The sequence below is a fragment of the Patagioenas fasciata genome, chromosome 1 (genome assembly GCF_037038585.1).
Source record: "Patagioenas fasciata isolate bPatFas1 chromosome 1, bPatFas1.hap1, whole genome shotgun sequence".
Lineage (NCBI taxonomy): Eukaryota > Metazoa > Chordata > Aves > Columbiformes > Columbidae > Patagioenas > Patagioenas fasciata.
Genome location: NC_092520.1, coordinates 32023311 through 32050640, shown reverse-complemented (window position 1 = coordinate 32050640; position 27330 = coordinate 32023311). Strand labels below are relative to the sequence as shown.

The 27330-nt window shown below is 40.7% G+C and overlaps 1 protein-coding gene across 1 annotated transcript in view; it reads right to left on the bottom strand.

Annotated features, from left to right (window-relative positions):
* Nucleotides 1–5909: 5909 nt before the first annotated feature.
* Nucleotides 5910–27330, bottom strand: part of HTR2A (5-hydroxytryptamine receptor 2A) — a 33242-nt gene continuing 11821 nt past the window's right edge. The window contains exon 4 of the mRNA XM_065853462.2: nucleotides 5910–10825. Coding sequence (XP_065709534.2) covers nucleotides 10026–10825 — 800 coding nt within the window. The 3' untranslated portion in view covers nucleotides 5910–10025. The remainder of the gene's footprint in view (nucleotides 10826–27330) is intronic.

Genomic DNA, 27330 nt, shown 5'->3' with positions numbered 1-27330 from the left:
CAGGATGTTTTCTCTCTTGTATAGATAGCCACCTGTCATTATGCACATCTCATTTTCCATACTATCTGCAGTTCATTTTTAGCTATTTCTCTCTTGTCAGTATAAAACCTGCCTACCTGAGCACTGATGCTGATAAGATTTTTATATGTTCCTGGTCTTCCTGTCCGAGTCCCTTAAATAACCTCTGTCCAATTTGCTCCCATTTCAAAGTGATGTATTCAGAAGGATCTAATTGGCAGCCTGCTAATAAGTTTACCTGACCTCCCCATGTCTCCATGGCATCAAGATATATGCATTATTTTGTATGTCTTTTCAGTTAAAAATTACTGAAGTAAATGCATAGGTACATTTGTTTAACCTTAATGCCATTGCTGTATCCTTTGAGACAGTGCCTGAAGCTGTCATTAGTGAATTCATTTTGGTTTCATTCTGCATATAATTTCAGATTATCTATGAAAAAGCAGATGTGAAATGGGCTTCCTGACCTTCATAATTAAATGGCTTCTCCTTATATGGTGCATCGAGGCAAACAGTGGAAACGAGGATATTAAAGAGATAAGAGAGACACTTTGTAAAATCTTATAGCTTACATATTCTTATACTCTTATATTACTTTAACTTATACTGGTATATTACTTTATTGTTGTGTTCCATGTACAATAGATACTTCTCTAACATACTTTCTGTGTGTTCCTCCTACACAGGCAGTACTTTCAACCACTTCACCCCTGATCAAATCCAGTGGTGAGATACAATTTCATTTTGTCTGTATAACAGCTCTTCTGGCATCTGTGAGGATTGCTTTATATTCTGTCAGAAGATTTTTTGCTTTTTCACCCTATCTCCAACATCTTTACTGTATTTGGGGAAATATCATTGGCTTCATCCTGCTCAACCACCTTTGCAGTGAAGATTCCAGCAAGAAACTTCCACATTGTAGGCAAGCAACCTGTATGACTTAAGCTTATAGTACCAAATTCTTCCTTTGCCATTTTCTTTTCAGTAAGTACAGTCTTTCCCTTGGCCATGCATCTTGGTACCTGCTTTCCTGATGCTTTTGTTGTAGTAGCCTGAATTAAGGGTGGCAGTTGCTTATTTGATTAAACAGATTAGCAAACACAGAGGTTTCTCACGGCAGCTTTGTCAGTTTTTCTTTGGTCAAGTTACACAGTTTCTTCTGTGGCCAGAGATGATTTCTAAATGAGCAGTTGTCTTTTGTCGTTCTGATTATCAGTATATCTCCTTTGGCTTCTCTTCAGTTTGGCCACGTATTGTATTGGTGTTCTGCAGTGCTGCACTGGTGATCTGGAATGACCTCAATAGCTCTGAGCTGCTATGAGATTGAACATGTACATCAATCTTCTTTGCAGAGAGACTGTGGGAAATATATACACAGAAGATTTGCAGTTGCAGAAATAAGCTATTTACAATAAGAAATAAGAAAAAGGTAGGGTTTTTTGAAAAAAAAAAAAAACTTTGTTTCTGGAGCACTTAAAGCATTGAAAACTTTTTGGGGGCAGGAGGAAAGCTTCTTTTATTACAGTTATGTGAGTAAGAAATACTTGTAATACTTTCTTATCATTTCAGGAAAATGAAAAATTAAGCACGTTACAACTGATACCAAAATCCAGTGAGGTGTACGTGTCTGATTGTTCTGACAAAGTATTTTCCTCTTAACATTTTACAATTAAAAATGGAGCAGTCCAGCTTTTTAATATTAAATTGACTGCACATATTTGTATTATGCTTTTTGTTTTCTCATTCTTTTGAGTACAGATTAATTTTGAACTTACAAAGAGTCTGCTTGCTTGTATATTTTTCCACATACAGTATTAAATTCCTCATGTTTGATTTACTGAGCCTTTGAAGCTGGTATTTTAAACTCAGTTATCCAAGTAAAATTTGAGGTATAGTTGCAGCTCAAGAAAAATATTGGCTGACAGGAATGTAATAGTTAAGATCAGACTTAATCAACACCAAAGCACAAATTTAAATTCTATTTCAGCCAATAAATAATTTAGTAGAACATTAGAGCTTGCTTTATTAATGGGAGTCCCAAGGACAAGTGGAGACATAAATGCAATTTGTTTAGGTTCCTGGTTGTCTTCCCCTAGCAGACAGGCTTTTCTTTAGGTCTGAGGTAATAAGATCAGGAACATCAGCTGACATTCGTAGGATATCTTGATCCTAGGAAGAGGCTTGAAGTAATACAAATGCATTGGACATTCTTTCTTGGTCTTGGGGTGCAATTCAGGCCACAGACATGAAGTAATTTGTCAAAATTAGGATCAAAATAGTAGACAGATGCTTCGAGTTGTGTATCATAAACTGTTATTGTGAGGACTGTTTTATTTTGTTATCTATAATGATGTAAGACAAAGAGACATGCAAAATTACAATGCGTGAGGTTCCTTCTGCTCTTTCTTTAAAAGATTATTTTGAAGAACATGGCTTTTAAATATGCTGAAGAAAAAACACTATTTTATTGCTGTCAGAGTATGGTAGCAGGCCTAGATGACTTTTGGAACAACTGATAAGATCTCCAGAAGGAGGAACATTTATTCCAGTAATAGATCTGTGTCTTGGGGGAAGTACAGGTAATGAAAGAGTCAGAAGATTCCAAGCATGTTTTAAGACAGAAAAAGTAAAAGTAGATGCTCATATTGCCCCAAGAAAAATTGCAAAAACCCCTTGATTGGTCTGAATTTTAAATGAGACACCCTCCTTCAAGAAAGGCATGAGGAGGATGAAGCAAAGTAAAGGCTCTTCGGCCTTACTGCCATCCCTGGGAAACACATGGAACAAATTCTCCTGGAGGCCATTTCCAGTACACAAAGAACAAGAAGGTGATTTGGAATAGCCAACAGGGTTTTACCAAGAACACAGCTCACCTGACGAGTCTAATTGCGTTCTGATGAGAAGTTTGCTGCAATGGACAAAACGAGAGCAGTAGGAGTTGTGCACCTTGCCATTAGCAAGGGCTTTAAAACAACAGGTGGATGGAGCAATGTAGGTGCTGTGTCGTGCTCCCCTTAGCATGCCTTTTGCAGCCCCATGTCCCTGGAGCTGTAGGCTTTGTGGGTCTTGGAACCCTAACCATAATCTTAAACCTAAAAGTGACATTAATGGCAGCTTGGTCCTTGCACTGACATGCCCAGCACCATGGATGGCCCATGAGCAAGGTGTGGAGGGAGCAATGTATGTGCTATTCTGCACTATTGATAATATAGGTGACTGAAAAAGAAGGGAAGAGCTTATTGTCATTGAGAGTGAGCAGGTCCACACTGCAAAGCACTGTACAAAACCCTGTTTAAGCAAACTTTCTGACTTGAGGAGGTTTCTGTCTACAAGATAAAAAGGAGAAAAAGTATTTTCTACACTTCACATGTGGAGAACAGAGATATAATACAAATTTCCTGAATTCAGCCATGATGGGTATTGTTCATGTGGAAACTTGATCAGTGACTTTATCCATAGCTATATGCAGCAGTTCCAAATATTCTGGTGGAGTATCCATCGGACCACACTGCTCTAAATCCCGCTATTTCCACCTTTATTTGACCCTGCATAATTCCCTGTCTTTCTCAGGCCGATTTCTGAAACAGGTGTCCTGCCCTGGATTCATTGCCAGACCCCTGTGTACTCCCTCCCAAATGACTACCAAAGAGGAACTTGGGGATAATCCATTTTTCTTTGGGTCATTCAGAGTGTCACAACTGCTGTAATTCGTCTCGGAAAGTGCCTTTATAAACTGCTTTGATTTCCTACTTTTGCTGGTTCCTCAAAGTAAATAGACTTGATGAATTTCAAATCTGCAAACCTTGACTGCACTGCTAGGATTTTTTTTTCCAATGTCTCTATAAGAACTGCAGATTCCCAGATGCCCTCTGGAAATCTCTGTTCCCTCGACATTGGGAAGTAGAGCCTTACAGGGAGGGGACCCTCACTCATATCTTTCAAGTTCAAGGTTCTGCTCCCGGCTCACTGAGTGGCTTCTTTTGGTGATTTTATCTTACTTTACCTCAGTTGTCCCAGCAGTAGCTGTCTTTACCTTAAAAGAATTTTAAGGATAAATATGAACGTAGTCTGACAGTGACTGCAGTAATCTGCTTAACATATTCATCTTTCCCCCGTTTTTTTGCTTGGATGTAGATCTGCAAGGTGAAACCTCACTTAAAATGGCACAGCGTGCTCCTCTTTCACCAACACCTGCTTCTTGGGCAGATCAGAAGATGGCACGGTTCAATCTTTTCACCTTCACCTCCTGTTGCTCAGAAGACCCGTTCAGCAAACAAATAGTCTGTGTTCTCCCTCAAGGACCCCAGACGTGGCTGTTGATAGTCCTCTGACAATGAGAAATTTGTCCCCTGTGCCACATCTCCAGGCTCAGCCTTAGCCCCACCAGCCCCAAGTACATAGTTTTGAAAAGCAATGTTTTGTGACTACATTATAGCTGCTGTTAGTTGTGAATTTTATTTTATGCTTCTGGGATTTGAAGGCTGGACTTTTCTCCAGTAGACAATTCCAAAGGGTGATTCTTTCTACTTCTCACAAAACAAGTATGTTGTAAATTTGCTTGGAAATTCATTTTGATGACTGTTATCTTTGCTTCTATTTCCTGCAGCAGTTGTATGGTTGCATGAACATAATTTTTATTACTGAGTTCCTGAGAGCAGTGAAGTGTTTAAGCATTTTCAGACTAACAATCTTTTCTGTTGCTACAGAACACTTGTAACAGGAAAAATAACAGTGAACTCACAAAGTACTAATATTTGTATTGTCAGTGAATTGTTACCTAACAATTTGTGAATTAACTCCTTGACGTTTATTAGTTCAACCACAAATGCACTTGCACAAATACTTGTGGACGAGCAGGAACAGAAAAAACAGGCAGTTGCTTAGTTAAATTCATACACAGATCACTTTTTCAGTTTTAAATGTAATAAAGAGCAGCTGTAGTTGTGCAGACCAAAGGTCCATTCGGCTGAACAGCCTATTTTGGAGATGCACGAGCTGGTAGAAGAAGGAGCACAAGCGTTTGGCAAGCAGCTCCGGAGAGCCCCCACCAATACCCAGCAGTCTGGGATCCCGACATTCTCTGGCTAGAAATGTCTATCACCCCTTCATAAATTTGCCCATTTTTTTGGGAGTCCTGATCTATTATATCCTTATATGCAGCTATATAGTTCTGAAATATCTATTTAGATATTTACCTATATGGAAACACACATATGCCTTTGTGTGCTTTTCTTTACAAATTAAAAAACGTGATGAAACATTAAGATTACAGTAAGGTTTTGAGGGGACTTCTTATTCACAGCTGTACTACTTTGATATACATTGCGATTGTAAACAAGAGTGTGTATGCCGTTAGATCAGTTGGAGGAATAAATGTATTTTTGTTTTAAGATAGAGAAAACAGATAGATAACAAAACCCCTTTTGGTTTCTTATTGTAATACTCTTTGTGAAAGGAACTACTACCAATAGATGGCACTGCGGTTCTGTAACTCAGGTGTTATTTATGTCTGTGTGGTTGTGCAATGCTACTTATTTATGCTGCTTATTAATTTTAGTCTTATATTGTGACTTCTTAGTGAAATTAATTTAATTGTCTTATTACTATTGCAAATACATTGTTCCTGAGACTGAAATGTTTTAAGCTATATGTCCTTATCTAGAGAGTATACCTTTTCCGTAGGAGAATGGCCGTCCTTAGAAGAAGAGAATTATTTCAGTGTCTTCTGTTGCACCAGTTTACTGAGACAGTTAAATTCTGCAACATTCTCTTTGTCCAGCAAGGTATTTAAAAGGACTTTAGCAAACATTGTGGTGGGGTTATGAATAGGAGAAATTGAACCAAAGCAAAATAACTACTTAAGACAAACCCCCAATGTATAGAACAACTGATGGCATTTAAATGTTTTAATCTGCTTTACTAGCAGTGGGATCTGACAAAACAATAAAGCATTGGAACACTGTTTTACATTAACATTTACAAAATACAGCAAACATTTTTCTCTATGTATTTACATAAGCAAATGTAGGTATTCAAAATAGAATGCATCTCACTGTTTGGCAATAATTACGTAAGTACAGTGCATGGTTGGCTGGATGGGATAGATACATAGGATTTTTTTACCCTGAAGTGTATAAAGTATGCACACCAGCTTAGGAGATACATGGTGAGCTTTATGTCTTTGGACATTTTTCAGATGCAGTCTTAACGGTAATAAAATGTGGATCTACTTTAAAAATTGCTGATTAAAACATTTTTTCAGACAAAGTAGGATTTTTAGATGCAGATAGGACAGTCTGACTCACCATGCCTTTCCACTAAGGTAGAGGAAGGCCCTAACCTCTGAGCTAGTCTGTGTGAATGTCTTCTTTTTTTTACCTGGAAAATTACAAAAGTTTCTATTCCAGTCTGATGCATAATGAAAACACTCACGTTTTTGCAAGATGAAAGTGTTGTTCTGAAAGTCGTCATACTGAACTGTTCACCCCAAGCATGGGCCCAGTGCTGTAAGTTCTGCTGACTCTGTCATCCTCACTAAGGCAAGCCACACAAGACTCTATTAATATTTTGGTGCAGAGTGGCAGAATCAGGCCTCACTAAGCTGTCAAAGTTGTCCATAAAAAGCTGTACATATTGGTCTTTATCTGCTGTGCATTCTTGGTTTTGAGAGGCTTCTTAGGCAAAAGCTGCTGAGTGGTCGCAGAATTAAAATATCAGGCATCAAGTAACCCTGCTTCTAAGCAAAAAATAAGGGTTATGTTATCTCCAGCTGCCAATTAAAGAAATGCTGTCATGTCTCTTAGGTCCAAAACACAGGTTTTATTTAATAAGCCAGAAAAAATATTATTCTTCAGAGTCATATTCTAATGAAACATGAAGCAAGTAATTGAAACTCTCTCTGTAGTGAAATATTCCCCATCAGTATTTGCAACCTGAGCAGTTTGACATTGTGAAAGAGGAATGGAAGGTGAAATGAAAGAGAAACAGGGGGGCCTGATTTGCTCTGCCACGTGAGCGAAATGCAGACCGTAAGCACACAGAGTAAGCAGTGAATGTTAAATGCTCAATAACAGCTCATCGAGCACAAGCTGGTGAAGGAGACTGCACAGACCAGCAGCCACACTCTCAGGAGTTTTGGGAGAAGTTGAACTTTGGAGAAGTGCAGGGTGCCATATACATCGTACAATATGCAGTCAGGCTCTGCTCCCTGGCACACGCACACAATAGGACCTGAGTTGTCTGTTCTGTTTGCTTCTTTCTCTTGCTAGGCCAGAGGTACTTGCAACAAGATGGGCACAAATAGCACAAAACGTGGCAATCTCCTCCACTGGTGGAAGCCCCTGTGTTTCCTTTTCCTTCACACATGGGATTAGAGTCCTACAACCCTGTATCTCTACCCACCATGTGAGGGCAATCTGGTTTGGTGACAGATCCTGAGCCTCAGGTCTTTGCTCACAAAAGGCCCTTGGTTTTATTACTGCTTAATTCTTCTCTGGGGTGCCTGTTCCCAAGGGTGAATCCTCAAAACTATCACTGCACTTGTGGAGTGGAGACATCTGGACACCAGGAGGTATCTGAATACCCTGTTTTGTGGAATGCTCTGGGCCACTTGTGCTCCATCAGTGCTCCATCCCTTGCCTGGATGGCTCGTGTGATGTGAGCTGGTTGTTGTCCTTAGCTCAACCCCCCTGATTTAGGCTCTATATCAAACTCATCAGGAAACAGTAGAAAGTCACTGCTCCCACCTGCTACTTGGTGTTCCTCATACTCAGCTGCATTCAGCAGATCCCCTCCTGAAATCCCTTCTGTGTCTATGTGCACCCTTCACACGATTCTGTGCAGGAGCAGGGTGTGCGTAGGGAGGCAGGAGACACGAGTTCATTTTTCCTTCTACTGAAGTTTGGTCATGGTGATCAAGTGTAAACAGAGAGAACATATAAACGAGCTCAGTGAGCACAGCATTTATATCACTTGATTTATCAGGTGATCCTAAATTCACAGTTTTGTGGGGGACACCATTAATGTCCACAACATGATGGGTGACATGCATGGCTTCGCTGCAAAGGGGCTAGAGCATGAGCCTCTGACCCAGGCATGGAGGCTGAGGGCTCTGGAATGAGTCAATGTCACCATGTGCACACAGAGCTCCTGTGTGATCTGTGCATGGTGGCTCTGACCTGTCCCACATCAGAGGAAACAGCTCATAAAACTGGCAGATTTAGTTGTCATACTGTCAAGAGAACAATAAAACCAGTTTCTTGTAAAGCAGCCAAATACCCAGCCAAATCTTAGGTCTTCTTCTACCACAGATCAGTATTTTAAGCTGAAAATCTTCCTCTTCCAAGCCCCCCAGCTGGTAAGCTAGAATCAGATTCAGTTTGTCTCTCTTTCTTTTCCTTAGTGGAAATGTATTTGGTCTGTGAAGACTGAACAACTGCAAGAGAAGGACTGATGAGGGCATTGGAGTTTGGCTTCTGAGTGGGCAAAGTTTTTTTCAGAGTGGACAGGGTCTGAAGCTGGAATACATCCTGTTTCTGATGATGATGGCTGCAAAATTAATGGAATGAATCAAATGCTTGGATTTAGGTTTTTCAGTGGATGCAATATTTATATTTCTTCGCTCTAGCAGAGTCCCACTGGCTTTAGTGAAGTTGTCTATGTTGCCCAAAAGGAAACAGTTTCATGACTATGCATTTCTGTCAAGCAATGTATTTGATGTTCTCTGTGTAATGTATTCTGCCCTTGAAGCTATGCAGGTGAATTACATTGCCACTTATAAGTCCTGTTATTTTTCAAGTGGGGCCCATTTGCCCATACATATTTCATTAAGGCTGAGACCTAATAGTGCAAGCTACCTACTGTTCCTGAGCAATCTACCAAAACAGCAAAACCAGGGAAAACAATTTTGAATAATTAACAATTTTCTAATAATTCTGGATCTACCAGCCCTAAAACAAAAACAGAAGAACACCTTCATAATGGCCTTTTTAACCAAAGAGTAATGGTGAGTGAGGATATGCTGCAGCCTTTTACTGAAGGATTTACTCATGCAAAACTTCCATTAGTGTTACTTAAATCAGACTCTGTTGAAATCTAAGAGACACGGATGTGGAATCATCCCTGAAATTATTTAGCAATGTGCCTGATTATCCACTCTTCTCTCACTTCATTTCCCCGTCAACACCAGTGAAAAGGAGCAGGGAATCAAGCCTGATAATTACTTTTGAAAAAATTACTTTCAAGTTCTTAGCAGAACAGATGGAAATTTTGGAATGGAAATAAAATACAAGACAAAAAATAAGATAAAGGTTAAGAATGGTGGTAGAAACAAAGGATCATTCAAGTATAATTTACCTTCGACGATTGCTAATTCGAACTGTAGAACAAATGGCAGCAAAGCCCAGTTACATTTCAGAATGGTCATTCAGAAGAAAAAATAGCCATAAAAACACTGTTACCAAAATGTCCATATAATTAATATATACAGATTTTAATAGATCTTTCTTTAATACTTTAAAATTTATTTTAAATATGTATTAGCAAACTAACCATCATTTTATTTAAAATTCCATAAAGTGCTCATTCATTTAATGATAACAAAATTCTGTTGTAGCAAGACAAACTAGCTGGAGCCTACTCTGTGTGGACATCAAAGGGCAGCTTAGCTTTCATTTGCAAAGAGAAAAGAAATGCATGGATTTCTTCATAGCCTATGTTATAATACCAGAAATTGCATTTTTTTCTTTAAGAAATATATTCTTTAGAATATTAAAAAAATAAGTTTAATAAAGCCTGTGCTTAAAACAGCCAAAATACTGTATGAAAAAAAATTGCACATTTGACACCATTTCAACCCTGCTTTTCATCCACAGGATAATATGAGGCATGTGTGATGTTATTGGAGGGTCTCTTGAACAGGGCTGATTTTCCTTAAGCTATGAGAGCTTCTCTCAGCCAGGTGAAATGTTCAGCGCACGCACAGTGGTTGTCATGGCAGCAGCCAACCATCACACACCGCTAACATTTTCGTTCACAGGGCTGATACTTCCCTTGGAGGTACCATCCAAATGATGTATTCCGATCGTGACCATCGAATAATCCTTAGCCATCATTTTTGCCTCTTTTTTCAAACTCTTCATTTGTGCTAGCTGGAGCTGGCTGGAATTATACGCGAGTGCTGGGATAGTGTTCACTAAAATCAGCTGGAAAGGTTTCTTCTCCTCCTTGTAGCGACACTGAATGTAACGAGAGAAAGCCGAGCGGTAGGTTTTGTTGAACAATGTATATACGAGTGGGTTGACAGCCGAAGAAAGGTAGCCAATCCAAACAAATACGTTAAGTAGTTCTCCAATGACTTCTTGATTGCATGACTCCTTGCAAATTACAGCCATCACATTGGTGATGAAAAACGGGCACCACATCACAACAAACAGAAAGAAGACGATGCCAAGAACCTTGGAAGCCTTCTGCTCGTTGCTGATGGATTGCATGGTTCTCCTCCCAGAAGTCCCCACATCTCTGTTCAAAGAGCGCTGAAAGAGTTTTTCTGAGGACAGCGAACTCTGAGGGAGGAAGCTAAATGAAGCAAATTTGGTCTTTGGGCCAATGTCATTCACGCATAGCATAGCTTCCTTCTGCAGCGACTTGATAGTTAAAAAGTAGGTAACCACCATGATGGTTAGAGGGATGAAGAATGCCACAAAAGAACCTACTAGGACAAAATTGTCATCTGCAAGTAAACAGCTGTCTTTCTTGAACACTTTGGAGTCATCTTGTAGTCCAAAGACAGGTACAGGCATGGAGATACCTGAAGGTGGATTAGAGAAAGAAGAGGTTAAATACAATAATAAAAACCATGATTTTCAGTCTCCAAGAAAAAAAAAAAATAAGAAGTGCTCTTAGCTATACACAGATAATTTCTCAAGTAATTAATGGTTATAGGACACAAATGAACACTAACAGAACCACAATCGATAGACATCCCGAAGCAAACTGAATTTATACATGGGAAGGAAAAATATTGCATCTCATGTTTCAGCAGCAATACAATGCTAGTCCTGTTCTTGTGACATTTTACTGGGGCTACAAAAGAAAAGATGCTGTGTGAAACATTGGTCTTGTAGGTGTTGAGTTTCAGGAACCAAGCTGTGGTCTGCCAAGCTCTGACGTTTATTCTGCCACCACCTTTGCAGGATCTCGGCGAAGAAGGACATGGAAAGAGCATCACTGGTGTGACATGGGATTTTGCTGTTGCTCTAATCTGAATTTCCTCTCTCCTTCAAAGAAACCTCAGCCACAGGTATTAATAGAACATGTATGCTTCCACCCAGCTGTCCCATGACACCTGCTAGCAACAAGAGCATGACTCCTAACATTTTTGGATCTCCAGACTTTCTTCTTAGTTCCTGCCACCTTGGCAAGGGCTTTTAGCAACTATAATAAAGATGATACCATGTCTTGTGGGTTTTTTTTTGGTTTTTTTTTTTTTTTTCTGAGATGCCTTAAGAGTGGTCTTGAGCTATTTTTCATAAGAGAATTAAAAATATTCTGCATACTGGTTTCTGACTAGGCTGTGAAATACTGATTTTAGGAGGAAAGATACATTTTTATCATAGGTCTGAGAGTAATCTTCCATTGGGTCTTTTTTCTTTTCTCCCTGTAATCCCCATATAGCCAACACAGTCTAAATGCTACAAAAACTTTCCATGGCAACAGCAAGGAGGAAGATGAGGACATATTAAGCACTGAGAGGCATCGATGAGCAGCCTGAGATGTGGTTCACCCAGCAGGACTGACAAGGTCCCTTCATGGTATTGCATCTGCTACAGGCTTCCCTCACAACACACAGCCCTGAGGGCAACAACAGCCCTGCAAACTTTGTCTTTCCCTGGAGCATGTGCTATGTCCTTGCCCTGTCATGAACGGCAAGGCCAGGTGGTGAAGTACATTTTCATTGGACTGCTCTGTCTGATTCAAGCTCACTCAGCCATTTCTTCAGGGACTTCTGCAAATGCTGCCACTGTCTGTGTAAAATCAAGCAGCTGCTGTTTCTTTGGTTGTTGTTTTGGGGTTTTTATCAATATTTGTCTCCTCCCCTCCCCATAGAGGGATGCTGTCTCTCCAAGAGGGGCAACGTTCAGATAGCAAAAGGGATTATGTGGTTTTGGAACACAGTAGAAGTGGGGTTGTGAAGCAGGGAGTGATAGTACAGCCCTGTTTGAATAAGAGCAGCCAGGAGTCAGGCTCTATGGAAAGTTAACATCATCAGGGAGCTTCAGTCCCCTTTGCATCTTTGAAGAGAAATCCCATATACTGTACTTGGCTTCTGAGGAAGAAAAAAATAATAATTAGAGAGGAATTTCTTATGTTGTGAGGATGATGCTGTGCTCTGCCTTGTCCACTGTGTGCCCAAGAATGTCCTTACTGGTTCACAGATGAGTCTTGAACTCATCCTCTCAACATCAGTACTTCAATGGTGCCTCTACCTCCCTTCTTTTCCCTTCTTCCCACTCTGATGCTTAGGCTGCCCTTTAAAAGCAGAGGCTGTCTCTTCATTTCACAGATTTCCAATGCCCAGCATGACAGCTCCAGTCCTACAGGCTGGCTGTGGAGTCTGAGCACAGTACGAAACAATAATAATAAGAGTAATAATAATATTAGACTATTGTTCTCTTCAAATGTTTCGTTCTTCTGGTGCTTCTGGAGCTTCTACAAAGCTCTTTATTTTTCTAACACCACTGCTCTTTATTTTTCTAACAACACTGTAGCTTATTTTATCTGCACAGCTTTGAACTGAGTCATGGCAATGCCTTGGGCCAATTTACAAAAGTACCGTTCTTATCTGCCCAAGGCAGAAGCTGGTGGAGAGCCTGTGGTATTGCCCCTTCTGTTTCTGTTCAAAGACTGTACAAAACCTAAACTCTTGAACTTGGGCTGTGAGAAACCACTGAGTGAGATGCAAACTCATAAAGTGTGTGGCAGCTCCTGGATCAAGCTGATGAAATCTTCCAGTAACTCCAGGAAAGCTGCTGCCTAAAATGGTCGGAGTTTTGCCTGACTAGTGGTACGGAGGGAGAGGTCACCTGCAGGAGCCGCATCGATCAGCCATGGCTGAGTAATCTGGGGTGCAAATCACCTCCAGGGAACCGGGGAATGCTTTGAAGTTAATTTTCTTTTTTGGATGAGTTCAGGGCATACTGAAGGCATCCAACACCTCCCAGCTACATAAAGACACAGCACTAGTCAGAGCAATACCCCAAGTTTCCTGTCTAGTTCTGCCCTGTACAGATAACAGCAGGGCTATTTTTTCCTTTAATTCAAGGACCTCGTCTGAGCTGCAGAGATAAAATAAGCAATGGTATTGACAGAGTAAAAAGATGGCTTTCGTTACTACAGACCTTATGGTTCTGCTGCATCAAGAGGCATGAGAGGAGAGGCAGCAGCACTAGAAAGATGAAAATTTTAGCATAATTGCAAGCTTTTTCAATTAAAAGGCCAAAGTCAGCTAAAACTCCTCACCCAAAACACAAAGGCAGCAATTCCCCATCTGCTTTGTTTTATTGTTAGTAGCTTCTGGAGCACTGGCATCTAAATCCGGATTTCTGGCTTTAGAAAATGGAAATGAGCTTCAGCTTTATAGCTGGAGTTTCCACATTTCCTTGTCATTCCTTTAGCAAGTGCAAAAGTGCTGTTCACAGCAGAGCCGTAACAGGCACTGCTAGTCATGTAAGTTTTTCTGAGTGACAGTTCAAGGCATCTTTCCCCTACAGCAACAGGTAACTGGCCTGTATACAGTTTGAGAAAACTGTACCACAGTGTGGTAACAGAAAACACTGACAGTTGTAACCTGTTTTTTGTGCACATTCCAGATGCAGGGGATCCCACAAACAGTATTGTGGCATTCCTGCATGGAATAAATTAACTTCCAGCCCAATTCTCTCTTTTCATATCTCTACAGGGACTAAACTTACTGCTTCCCTCCCCAGTGGAACAGAGTTTGTCCCTCAACAGGTAGCTTCTGTCTTCTGTAGCATGGGGACAGCAAATCTCAGTGGGGACATGGGAACCAAATTCAAAGGTAGTCATATTTAAACTGTAAATAAAGGAGCTTCCATGTGCAACTCATGTCCCCTATTTTGATGGGGTTTTTAGGAAGCAGCACACATGGCCAAGAATGTCACCCACATGTCACTCGGCTTTGGTCAAGATTTAAGCTTGTACTGTAGACACATAACAAAAAGTCACAGTTTAAGCTGTATTAGCATTATTGCAGCTGTCTGAATTCGTTCTTTAAAGATCAAAGCTGACCAATCTATTTCTCCTTGATGATTCAGATGTGTAATTTCTTGCTGGTTTTATTGTCCTTGCTTTCCAGCTCCCTGCTCTTGGTGACTGTTGATGTTTAAGAAGAAATAGGCTGTGTCTGTGTATTCAGACATCAGGAGAAGAAAATCAGCTTCACAAGAAAGGATCACACAGTGCTACCAGGTATTGAAGAGCAGGTACTTGGAAAATGGACCATGTGCAAACAGTAGATCTGGAGGAGACAACCTGGAAGGGCTGTAGCAGAACAGCTATTCCACACCCTGCCCATTTCACGTTCTTGGCTCCCACTAGCTCGGGTCAGCCTGGAAAAAGTCTTGATATCCCTTGAGTGCTTTTTTTTACTGTTTATCTTACTCTGTTTCCAAATCAAACTAAGATGAGACAAAGGAAGGACTCGGCACACAATGAGAGCAACCATTCAGGCACTAGAGGTATATTAGCCACTGTGTTTCCGGTTGACATTTCCACTTAGAACATTTTCCCTTGTGGACAAACCCTAAATATTATGTTCCTATGGTAGAAGGTAGTTTATTTATATAATATAGCTTGATTTATACACAGGTGGCTGTTTCAAACTCTATGGACTTTAATTTACCACAAAACAGAACTCAAGCGATAAAGATGGGTAATAAATCCTGCATTAAACCTGAAGCATTTGGACACAACTTCAGAATGACAAAAGGCTCTTGAAAACACCAAAGGTTAAGAAGTAAAGCAATAGCATCCTTCTTTTTGTTCTCTCAAAAAGCCTGGTAAAACTGACAAAGGTTGATTTAGTGGTACACATTGCTGGCGTGCAAATCTTCAGAGATATAAAGCAGCCATAAAATGTCTTTAACTGGACAGGTAAACTGGATTTGCAGCTGCCTTGAGCTGCTGAGATTGTCGATGAATCAAACCCAGAATTTACAATATGCCCAGCAGAATGGCACACTTGTTCTACTTAGGATGAAGAGAAGGAGGGGGGAATGAACTGATAAAATCAAGATTCCTTTCATGAAGTTCCCTCCAAGCAGATACTGTCAGTCACAGGCTTTCACCTCACATATATCCATTTCAATCAATTTGAATACAAATGAACATTACTATATGCCTTAATAAATGCCCAAGGGATAGGAAGTGTCTTTTAGAAATGTCTTTACAGTTTCTCAGCAAAATTTGTCACCTTTGTTCACCTTCATATGGAAAAGAAAAAAAAGCCTCTCCAGCTCAAGCTTCAGCAGTGGCATTGATTCAGACATACTCAGGTTATGGGCCCAGTCATGGGCACATCAGATGTGCTGTGGCACTGGGGACCTCTGAAGGGATTGCTGCTTGGAGAAAGCCGGTCTCTCCTTAAAGCAGCTTGGTGTGGCAATATTGTCTGATTTCTTTAGAAAAACCCATGCCTGGTGTCTGCTGCCTTTCTGTAATCCAGGAATGCCCTTCCTTGATATATCTACAAAATCAAAGAACAAACACTCATCCATATACACTTGCTGCAACTCAAGGCATACAACACATACCTCAGTTTCCTGTTTTATAAGAATTGCCTTGGTGCAACACAACCATTACATTATTTTCAACATTTTGTACTGAAATAACCACACAATATAATATTTATTCATTTGGGTTACCATGGTGCGCTGTGTGGATGTTTGCTTGCTCTAGGAACACAGACCACAGGGAGCCCCTTGTTGGCAGGGGACAGTGCATGGACCGTGTCCTTCTCTGAGTGTCAAGAATGCAAATGTGTCTGGACCTTGTATCAGGAGCTGGAGTTTCACAACAGCTCCTTATGTGCTTTCACTTAAATATCTACAGAAGAGCCGCTCAGTTTGGCTCTATGTCTTTGTTTGGCACGTGGCACTCACCATTACGTGAGTTTCCTCAGACCTGCAAACACTTCACTGATTTCTGCAAAAATCTGAGTCTCCTCCTGATTTCTCATTTATGTTCTCAGTCCTGAAGCCTATTTCTTACAAGTAGAGAGATGTGTCTGTCCAAATTAATTTGTAGGACTGTGATAATAAATTAAATAGAAACAGAATTAGAGGAGCATTACAGGGAGGACAGAGCAAGAAATGAAGGACAGTTGCCCCTTTTTGACCCAGCTGATTAGAAACCCAGGGCTCCAGGGTGGGCTGAGTTATGAATGGAAAGCACTGATGGAGTCATTTGCTGCTTTGGTATAATCCTTTTCCCTTACAAAATGTGAATGCAGCCCTGTTTCCCAGGTGCATTTACACTGCCTTCAGTAAACAAAGCGGAACCAGCTAAAAGGTATGAGTGGGTAGTGCTACCGCAAGATATGAAAAATTCTCCTACACTGTGCCAAATGTATGTTGCATGGGCACTTCAACCTATTCATGCATCATGGAAACAAACAATTATTTATCATTATATGGATGATATTCTGTTCTGTCAACAAGCTGAGTTCACAGAAAGTTCCATAGTCCAAATTATGATCAAACTCAAAGAAAAGGGGTTGGTTATAGCTCCAGAGAAAGTTCAAAAGTCTGCACCTTGGAAATACCTTGGTTGGTCCATTTGTGATGCACAGATTCGTCCACAAAAAATTGAATTACATACTGATTTACAAACATTAAATGATGTCCAAAAATTGTTAGGGGACATACAATGGATTAGAAATTGCGTAGGCATTACTAACAATGATATAGCACCTCTTACTTCACTTCTAAAAGGAGGTGATCCAGCTAAGAAAATAAGCTTAGAGTCCGTGCATCTCAAATGTCTTTCTGATATTATACAAAAAGTACAGACAAATTGGTCTAGCCGAAGACTTTCTGATCGACCAGTTTCCCTCCTTATTAGCAATCTAGAACATCCGTGTGCAATCATCTGCCAGTGGCAAAACAAAGACGGGGAATTCCCCATAGATCTTGCTACAGATTCTTCCTTTTGTGCCACTGTCAGATCAAAAACAGAAAATGATTTACGATTATTAGAGTGGATTTTTCTCAGTGTCCAACCAAAATTCAGTATTCAAACGAGACCAGAAGCAATTGGAGAATTGATTCGAAAAGGATGATCTCGAATATTAGAAATTAGCGGTCAGGAACCAGATGACATCAGTATTCTGATAAATGGAGCCGATTTAGAATGGTGGCTGAGACATTCGATGCCTATTCAGAATGCGTTATTAGGATTTATAGGCAAGGTACATTCACAACAACCAAAAGGTAAACTATGGCAATTCCTTAGAACAAATCAGTGGTTAGAGAGAAGCAAAGTAAAAGCAAAACCTGTTGAAGGCCTTACAGTATATACAGATGCAGGAAAACGAAGACACCAGGCAGCATGTGTCTGGCAAGAGAATAGTCAATGGAAACAGCATTTAATTGAAGGTTCAAAAGAGGATTCATTGCAGACTTTAGAGCTCACAGCAGTAATATGGGCCTTAAATAATTGGCTGAAATCTGCTTTAAATGTTGTCACAGATTCTTTGTATGTAGCAGGTGTAATACCCAGAATGGAAAATGCTCTGCTAAGACAATCGAATAATCCTCGATTAGGAAAATTGTTTGTACAATTTAGAGCTATTTGAAATCAAGGAAAAGAACCCTGCTGTGTGATTCACATCCGCAGTCATCAATGGAATCTTGGTCTAGGTGAAGGAAATCAAATTGCAGATAGTTTAGTAAGTTCTGTACAGCACATGCCTCCTGTGATCATTCATCATTATCAGATCAGACTAGGAAGGAAAAACACTTTACCAGAATTCATGGTGAGATATCGTGATCCCACCACTGGATTGTGGAAGGGACCAGTACCTGTTTTTTTTAATGGTAGAGGGTATATGTGTCTCTCCACAGATCAAGGTCCATTGTGGGTTCCAAGCCGAGCAGTAAAGCCGGAGTTGAAACAAACTCAACCAAATCAACTCCCTGCAACAGAACCTTCAGAGGTCACAGAGTGAGGTGTAAGCTTTGCATTGATTTAGCTGTGACATGTATGTGTTATATAAGTAGATCTTTAAACACCACTACCTCTTGAGTAAGTTTATCAACACCCAGCACACCGTTTGTTATAAGTTGAGTATCTTTAAACCAAAGTTCTTGGAATTTGTTTAATCAATCCATTGCGATATTTAAACGGCAATGGAATACCTCAGGTTTATTGCAAAGTGCACTGTTTATGTTGATTGTTGTTGTTATTTATATGTTATGTGTGAGTTGTTTTTTTATCACATATCAAAGAAGGATTAGAACACACAGCTAATCAATCCTGGCTTGTCCAAAAAGAAAAAAAAAAAGAGGAATTGTGGAGAGTCTCTGGCTGTGTGCTGTGAACAAGCCAGGGCTTGATGCGGCTGTGCTACACGGAAGGATTTCCCTGAGACACCAGAGACAAAAGGAAAGTAAACAGAAGCTGCTCTGCCCTCGACCCAGGCTGCAGGAGGGGCGTTGCCGCTGCGCATGAACAGTCTGTGAACAGTGCCCTGCAGCCAATCACCATAGTGGGGGGGGATGAGTGACTGTGAGTGTAACCAATTGTAGCCTGCACTTGCCGCATGGCCTTTTGGTATAGAGTATATAAGGCTTGGAAAAACGTGGTCTCGGGGACGTTGATATTCAGTGTTGTTTAAGAGTTCATTAAAGAGTACGGATGGTAAATTCACATTGAATTAGACTCCCTACTCTCGCCTGGCCCGCCCGTTCGATCAAAGAGCTTATGCCGGCGTCTGGATTCGTCAAATTTATTACTGCTACACCCAGGGGCAGCAAGAACCCAACAGCAGGAAGCAGTTTCTTTGCTCTTGGTTTTAAGTGCTGTTCCTACCTATACACACCTCAAATCCCCTTTCTTAGCTGTGCTGCAGGACTTGTTTACAGCAGTTTTGTGTATTTTGTGTCTGCTCCTTCCTCTTTCATTGCTGGATTTTCTGATCCTTCTGAGTATCTGAGGAAGGCACAACCTTTTGCATAGTGATTTTCAGTGGAGCCTCTCCACCAATATAGTAGTTACTTTTCAGTTAGTGACATTATCTTTGGTTTGGGCAGAGGCTTCTGCTAAGGTGCTTATTGGCTTCTCACAGCTATCTCAAATCAAGAGAAGTTGTTATCCCTCAGTGTAATGTGATTACCCAGTCACTAAAGGGACTAACAGAGGCATATAGAAGTCTACACTTACCAAATAGCTAGAAAGAAAGAAAGATTTATAAATGTCCTGAGGAAATTTATTTTGAAAAAAGGATTTAGGGACTGGGGATTTCAGGTTATACCATTCATGTATGCAGTGAGGAGCAATGGTGAACAGACACTGATGGTTTCAGCTGAACAAGCAGAAATAGAGAGTCTTGCTATTACAACCAAACCATCTTAGTTTGGTGCCAGCACAGGTTTGTACTGGCTACATTCATATTCCGTGGGCTGCAGTGGGCAGAGAGGAGGACTCCAAGGAGTAAGAAATTGTTAGACAAAGCTGTACTGCCTGGTCTGGTCTTTCATAAGCAGGAAGGCAGTCACATTTCTCAAAGCTAGTCTTGGTATCTCATCTGAATATTAATTTTTTTAGTTATTTCCTAATGTGCTTGTAGTTGTTTCCAGATAATGAACTCCTTAGCCTTTGACTGCATGTTGCCTCATTTTAAATGAAGCTCTGCAGTGCTTCTGTCTTTGTAGGGTAAAAGTCTTTCTGCTTGGAGTTAGCACACTGGTGACTTGCTATATGGGACAGCCACAGGTAAAACCTTCACCTGCAGGGCCAGCAAATAGAACAAGTATGCTCTTGATCAGTGGAAACCTCAGAAAATTGGAAGACTTTATAGAGAATTTTTTTTTCAGATGTCACATAGAATGATAGAATCATAGAATCATTTTGGTTGGAAGAGACCCTCAAGATCATTGAATCCCACCATTAACCTGACTCAGGCATTAAACCATGTCCTTAAGTACCTCATCTAAACACCTTTTAAACACCTCCAGGGATGGTGACTCCACCACTTCCCTGGGCAGCCTGTTCCAATGCCTGACAACCCTTTCTGTGAAGAATTTTTTCCCAATATCCAATCTAAATCTCCCCTGGTGTAACTTGAGGCTCTTTCATCTTATCACTTGTTACTCAGGAGAAGAGACCAACACCCTCCATGCTACAACCTCCTTTCAGGTAGTTGTAGACAGTGATCAGGTCTCCCCTCAGCCTCCTTTTCTCCAGGCTAAACAGCCCCAGTTCCCTCAGCCGCTCCTCATCAGACTTGTGCTCCTTCCTTGTCTCCTCACCAGCTTCATAGCCCTTCTCTGAACTCTCTCCAGCACCTCAATGTCTTTCCTGTAGTGAGGGGCCCAAAACTGAACACAGGATTCAAAGTGCAGCCTCATCAGTGCCCAGTAGGAAGGGACTCACTTCCCTCATCCTGCTGGAATACTTGCATTCCATCTGCTTGTTTACTACAGTATTTGTATCTACTGAGGGAGAGAACTTTTCCTAAATAAGTAAGAAATACCAAACTGCCCAGTAAATAAATTTTGCCCAATATGGCTGAAGAAGAAAGTAATGTGTACCACTTGCCATATTCTTACGCTGGTCTCCCATGGATTCAATGAATCTCCTGTTTACTGTGCTTGGTTCGACCTTATGGTCTAATTCTGAATATTTTAGTGATATTAAGGCTGGAGAAAGATGTCAAAAGACCCCAGCTCTAGACTCAAATGTGTCAGCTTTTACATAAAAAAGTAATATTTTTACCTTGTGTAAATTACTGTGCAAATACAGATAATTATAAATGCATCTACAGGGAAGAAGAGGAAGGATTTGTTTTTGCAGCAGAAGGTTGGACAGAGTTGTTTAGCTCCAGGATGTCCAGGAGTTTGAAAGCAAATAATAGAGCCTAAAAATCCTTTTCCTCTTTAGTGATCCAGAAGAACCCACTCAAGCTAATCTCCAGTAAAGAGCATGCCATTGTGCCACATAAAGCAAACTTGTCCACCTGAGAAAGCACCATCCTTGTGTTCCTCAGGTGAAAACTTAGCCCATCTTTAGAGACAGGACAAAGAAATGTTTATGGGAATGATTCAGCAGTGTTTTGGCACCACATCACCACTTCACATCCCAGTGAGATTGCTCCTCTTTTGCTCTACTCAGTCCCGTGGTTTCCAGGTGATACTGAGAGCACATGGACAACTGGTGTCAGAATGACAATGCTGAAAGAGCACTGAGAGAAGGGAAAACTAGTGATCTATATAGAGGTCATAACTTTCTTCTGCTGAGAGCTGAGCGAGGTTAGATTTGCATCTCACAAGAGGCTTCTCTTTCTCATGAGCCCTCTCTCAGACCAGCTAGTTCTACATTCTCATGGGGAAGTGCCCCAAGAAGGGAAGGTCATGGAGACCTGCCTGCCACCTCTGGTGCATTTTTAAATCTGAGAATGTGAAATATGATGAATGGAAAGCCACAGGTACTCTTACATCCTGCTTAGCTGAGAAGCACATGAATACCACAACATGTCACATTAAAAGGAGCAAGGCTGAAAATAAGCACTAATTTCACATGGGCACTCACCATCTGCATGTGCCTGCCTATGTGCTCAACTAAGATTGCCAGCTGTTCTAAGTAACTGAGTTACAAGCTGTATTTTTATGATCTGATATCATCACTACTTACATCATCCTTGTTTTGTTAACAGCATATGTAGGTTGTTGCAAACATTGTCAGTCCCCTGAAGACCAACAAGGCCAGTGCTGGGAAACCTTTATCCTGCAGTTTGGCAATGCATCGATACTGCTGTATCTGTTAGCTCCAGGAGGATGTCCTGCCAGCTCTCAAATGCATCAGGTAGAAAGGGTGCAGGGTAGCAGTGAAGATTTCTGCAAGTTTTGTGGCATTTATATTTTCAAGTGGGCCTATTGAAGCCTCCTGGAACGATTCCTCTGCCTGCACATTGCCCTGGTCTCTATCCCAGCACTCCCAGCTGGGACGGTGGTGTTGTGCTTCAAGTGAGGTTGACAGGGCATGTGTCCCCGTGTGCCAGCCTGGCTACATGAACTCCACTTCGCTCTGCACATCTGCCTGCACTTTAATCCCTGCTTCCCACCAAACAAGCCCTGCCAGGAGGGAGACAGGGTGGTGTGTCACATGCGCAGTGCCTGCAGGAAATCAAACCACGGCTGCAAAAATCTAGGGGCAGGGGGAGGTTTCTAATGTAACAATAAAAGTCTTTAAGACCTCTCACCCTCTAATTTAATTGCATTATTATTTACAATACCAATTTATTTGCAGTCTGGTCTTTGGTGAGGTTGGGACTGGTCACCATCTGTGTGCAATAGAGACTGGTCACTATCCCCAAGTCTGGAAAAAGCAGAGAGTAAGGCAGTGTCTGGCTAAGCATGAGGAACCAGCTTGCCTGGGGGATGCTGGCTGAGCAGAGCCCATGTCTGAGATAGCCAGATTGCAGCTACAGTCCTGCTGTGAGCTGGGAGTCAGTAGGGAGCTGGGCTACATGTTCTCCAGGGCATGGAGGCTGATGATGGCTGTGTAGCCACTTCATCCATGGTGATTAGGAGTGATTAGATGTGATTGACCTTGTGATAAAGAGCCTAATATTTAGTTTGAAAAATTGCAAGAGGTGCCACAGGTCTCCAGCCTTGCTCTGTGCAGAGGGATGAGCTGCTGCTCACTCATACTTAAAGCTCCTGAATGGACAAATCTGCTACTTCTGTGGCTCAGCAAAATGCAGTTATTGTTGTTTAAAGTACACTGGTGTTCTTAAGTTCCATGTAGCAATGGTTTGATTTCTTCTCAAAAGAAGTTACAAATTTGCAGGTGTCACTGACTTAGGTAAATATGTCAATGTGAAAACAAAAAGAACATCTAAGTGGGATCAGCACCAGCCGCCTGTGATATCCCTGCTGTTCACCACAGGACATTTTTGTATTTCATAGAATCATGGAATCATTTCGGTTGGAAGAGAACCTCAGAATCATCAAGTCCAATCATAACCTAACCAAACTCTAGCACTAACCCATGTCCCTAAGCACCTCGTCTAAATGCCTTTAAACACCTCCAGGGATGGTGACTCCACCACTTCCCTGGGCAGCCTGTTCCAATGCCCGACAGCCCTTTTCATGAAGAATTTTTTCCTAATATCCGATGTAAACATCCCTCTCCCTCCATCATCACATCAGATGGCTTGGCAATGGTCACAGTTCAGGCCCCTAGGAGAATAGATTTGGGGATAGTCGTGCTTTGAGAAAGAAAGAAATACCATACGTTTGTAATAGGATCTTCCTGGATCACACATTGTCAGTCTGCCTTTTTAGCTATGAAGCTCCTGAAGGCTCCTCAGGGCTAACTTATTCTACGCTATACATCCTATGTACACAGTAATGCTTAAAAAAAAAAAAAAGATAATTGGATAGATAGATAGATAGATAGATAGATAGATAGATAGATAGATAGATATAGTAGCAAGAAGCTAGAACTTACGGAAAGATCTTAGGTATTCCACTGTGTTAAGCAATGAGTGTGATGGCTGCTGGAGCAGTCTAAGTGACAAGATCCTCTACTATCCCAGTTTTTGTACTTCTGGGCTTTTAATTGTTACTTGGTATGATTTGTTGAATGCTGAAAATTTACTTAACTCTGCCTTGTTCCTCCTCTGAACTGAACAGAATTTTCTATTGATATCTCTCTGAGATTTCTCCAGCAGTGCTGCTTGGCCTTCTTGAGTAGTGTAACAGGAGACTGAATGTAAATATCAGATAAGTTGTTTAATTATTATTTTTTTTAGCAACAATTTTGCACTGAGTCTGAAGGGCACAGACAACCAAAACTGTAATTCTTCTGGATTTCCTAGACCTCAGACCAGGTCCCATTTTAATTCACATCTCTTATGGTTACTTGCAGAGGCTGCTGATGAAGTAAATGATCAACTTCTTACTAGTTATACAAGGATGCTGTACCAATGGCTGGACAGTTATTTGGGTAAATGTCCTGACATGATGGATAATTTGGAAGGAAAAAACCAGGATGAGAAGCAGCTTAGAGACCTGCACTGGTCCAAACATCTTGATTTGAGATCCTGTTCTTTATGCTTCACTGCCCACCCGATGGGTAATGCCCTTCACCCTGAATGACCTGCTCTTTTGTCAGATTAGTCAGTGCCCTGATCACATTTAGAAGATGGCAGGGTTGAAGGAGAGATGAAAAAGTGTTAGAGCATATATTTGCCATCTACTGATGTCTACGTAGGTGCTATAGCACAATCCCTAGGGCTATCTTTCTTGCTAAATGTCACAAACCACCTTGAAAACAAAAAATAAATACATGACCTACCCTTGCAATAAGAAGTGGCTACTCTGCATGCTGGAAGGACCTCCTCATGTCCTACAGCAGTATACAAGGCCGTCTTGTTTAACCCTGGGAACATTCAGCCTAAAACTTTAGGGCACTTTTACACACTGCTCACTCAGTGCACCTGAGACCTAAAACCACAGTGTTTATCCTGGGACACTCACAGTTCAGCCCAGCCTATGGTCCTAGCAATAGTGGTCAATTTGACATGTCAAAACTTAGATCAAATACAAAATCATAGTGAGGGTTATCTTCTGCTGAGAGGAAACAAGTCTTCCCAGTGGGAAGACTTGCAACATAAATACAGGGCTGAATACCGTGAAAGACATAGTTCCGATTTTGATCAGCGAGAAAAGAGATCCTTTATTGCGATGCCTCAGCCTGCTTTCAGGATCTCACTGGAGTCTGACAGACCATTTTCCATCAATGACTCTGGAGGACATCATAGGATAAACCAGCTGACAGGTATTTCTAAATTTGTTGTAGGTAATTAGGAATATGTTGTCTCAGCTCTGACAAAACCCATGACTTTTATTAGCTGGGCTGCTACTTAGAAATGGTGACAATAGCATGGGCCAGAAATGCATGGGGAAGGTTAATTGCAGCCTAAGTGTGCAATAGTTTGCAATGGTCCTGCAAATTGGGGTAAATGTAAGGATTTAATTTTAAAGCAGAATTCAGTGATATGTTTATTTTTCCTAGCATTATCAAATGCAAAATCTGGCTTAGTTAAAATTTGATTGTTTAAAATGCATAAAAGAAGCTGTGAAATTGCACTGTATAATTTTAAAATGAACAAAAATTTCTTTGTTCGTGACATTTTCTTTTATGTAATACAGTGCCACTTTAACAACACTATTTTTAATTTAGAAGCCGATTAAATGCAATTACAGTGTACAGATGACAGAGTCAATAAATCCTAATGTGATTCCTTTTCCCAGTTCCTCTAGTTAGAGATGCTCAGGTAATTCCTTGGTCAATATAGGATCCCCTTTTGAGCATGTACTGTTGTGGAGACCTACAGGAAGATCAGAGCAGGTCTGTGAACATGTCCTTTCTGCACTTTGCAATACCTCACATAGCACTTTCTGCAGAAAAGAGTATCCTGAGGTATGACCTAGGCTCATCCTTCCCCCTCTGGATGGGGAATCCATTCTGGATTCTTGTATGTATTTCACACTGTGCTGGGTACGCAACTGTCTAAAAAAACATCACCTTCTGGAGAAGGAGGAATAACTTAAAATAGGTACTGTGGTGTTACTGCCTTTTTCCTTAAAACATATTGTTTACTCTGAAGTATCCTACAAAGAGAGACTGGCTGATTACAGGTCATATTGCCAATGAGGAACAGTTACTTATTCATTCGAAGAAACCTGATAGTAGGATCATCCTGATCCAATTGAACACAATGCTTTTTTGCTGTCAGCTTCAGGGGAAGAAGAGCAGGGTCCTTATGGTCTTCAAAGCAAATACAAGTTTTTTTAAAAAAAAGACAATGAACAAATTCTGTCATCAGTAACTTGACAAACCAGAGCTTTTCACATAGCTCTGATTTAAAAATACAGCTCTATTGTTTAAAACTTGCCCTTAAAAATATTGCCAAAGCAGAAAGAAAAGCCACATGTTAATACTAATATTGTGACCACTCCTTATTCCTTTTTACCTGTAAAGCAGAATGTTTCTTGCAAAAGAGGAGCTCACAAAATGGGTGTGTCCCTTTTTCAGAGGCAAAAACCTTCATCTTCTGTTAATCAGGTAATTACACAAAGAAAATGGTAAATCTGTGCACAATAATTACCCTTCATTTGTCAATATATCTGTACTGGTATAATGTATTCTTCCCCATCCAGATGTATGCCAGGTTGCTCAATGTCTCTGGTTTGTGAATGTGGCCATATGGATTTTTATGTTGCTTCTTTTTCTCTGCGTTTTCAAATTTGGAGGATTTAGAAAGCAGTTCAATCATTACCATTCCTTTAGCATTTTTTCATAAAGAAAAGCATAAGGTTGGTAACACCTCATCATCAGAAAATGAAAAGAATACAAGTTCAAAATGCAAGGTTTTTTAACCTTCACAGTTATGTGAGGGAGATACGTGTGGTAGGCTGTTGGGATGCTGGCTGAGATGTGTTCACTCGTCTGGGAAGAACAAATCAAGAAAAAGATTCTGTTGCATGGGAAGTACAGGAATCATTTACATCAATGAACAAAGTAAATATGATATTTATGTCTCTTTCTCAGAATCATCTTATGTAATGTCTCATAAACAGAATGTATGTGCTAGCCAACTCAGAAATGTGTATCACAGCACTGAATATTAACTTCCCTTGAACAACCTACCCATGAAACGTTATTTGCTCATTAGTTGTCACTGCTGGTGGGGTCATTAGTAGAGCAATGAACTCTCTACTGCCATGACTGTTTCATACATTGTGTCTCTATAAAATGATACAATGAGGATCCTACTTCTGTGACCTGGTGTTGAAGATCTAACACTTCATTTATGAAATATTGTGTCTTGACCCTTCATTATAGTCAATGCAAGTTTTTCTATGTTTTGTGTCACTATTTTTGACAACATCTTTATGGTGTTTTATTTTTATGGTGGCATCTACATCCATAAATGGGAAGGGTCGCAGGGGATTGTCCAAACACAAAACCGATAAAGTTTGCCCTTGAAATCTTCCATCTGTAAAG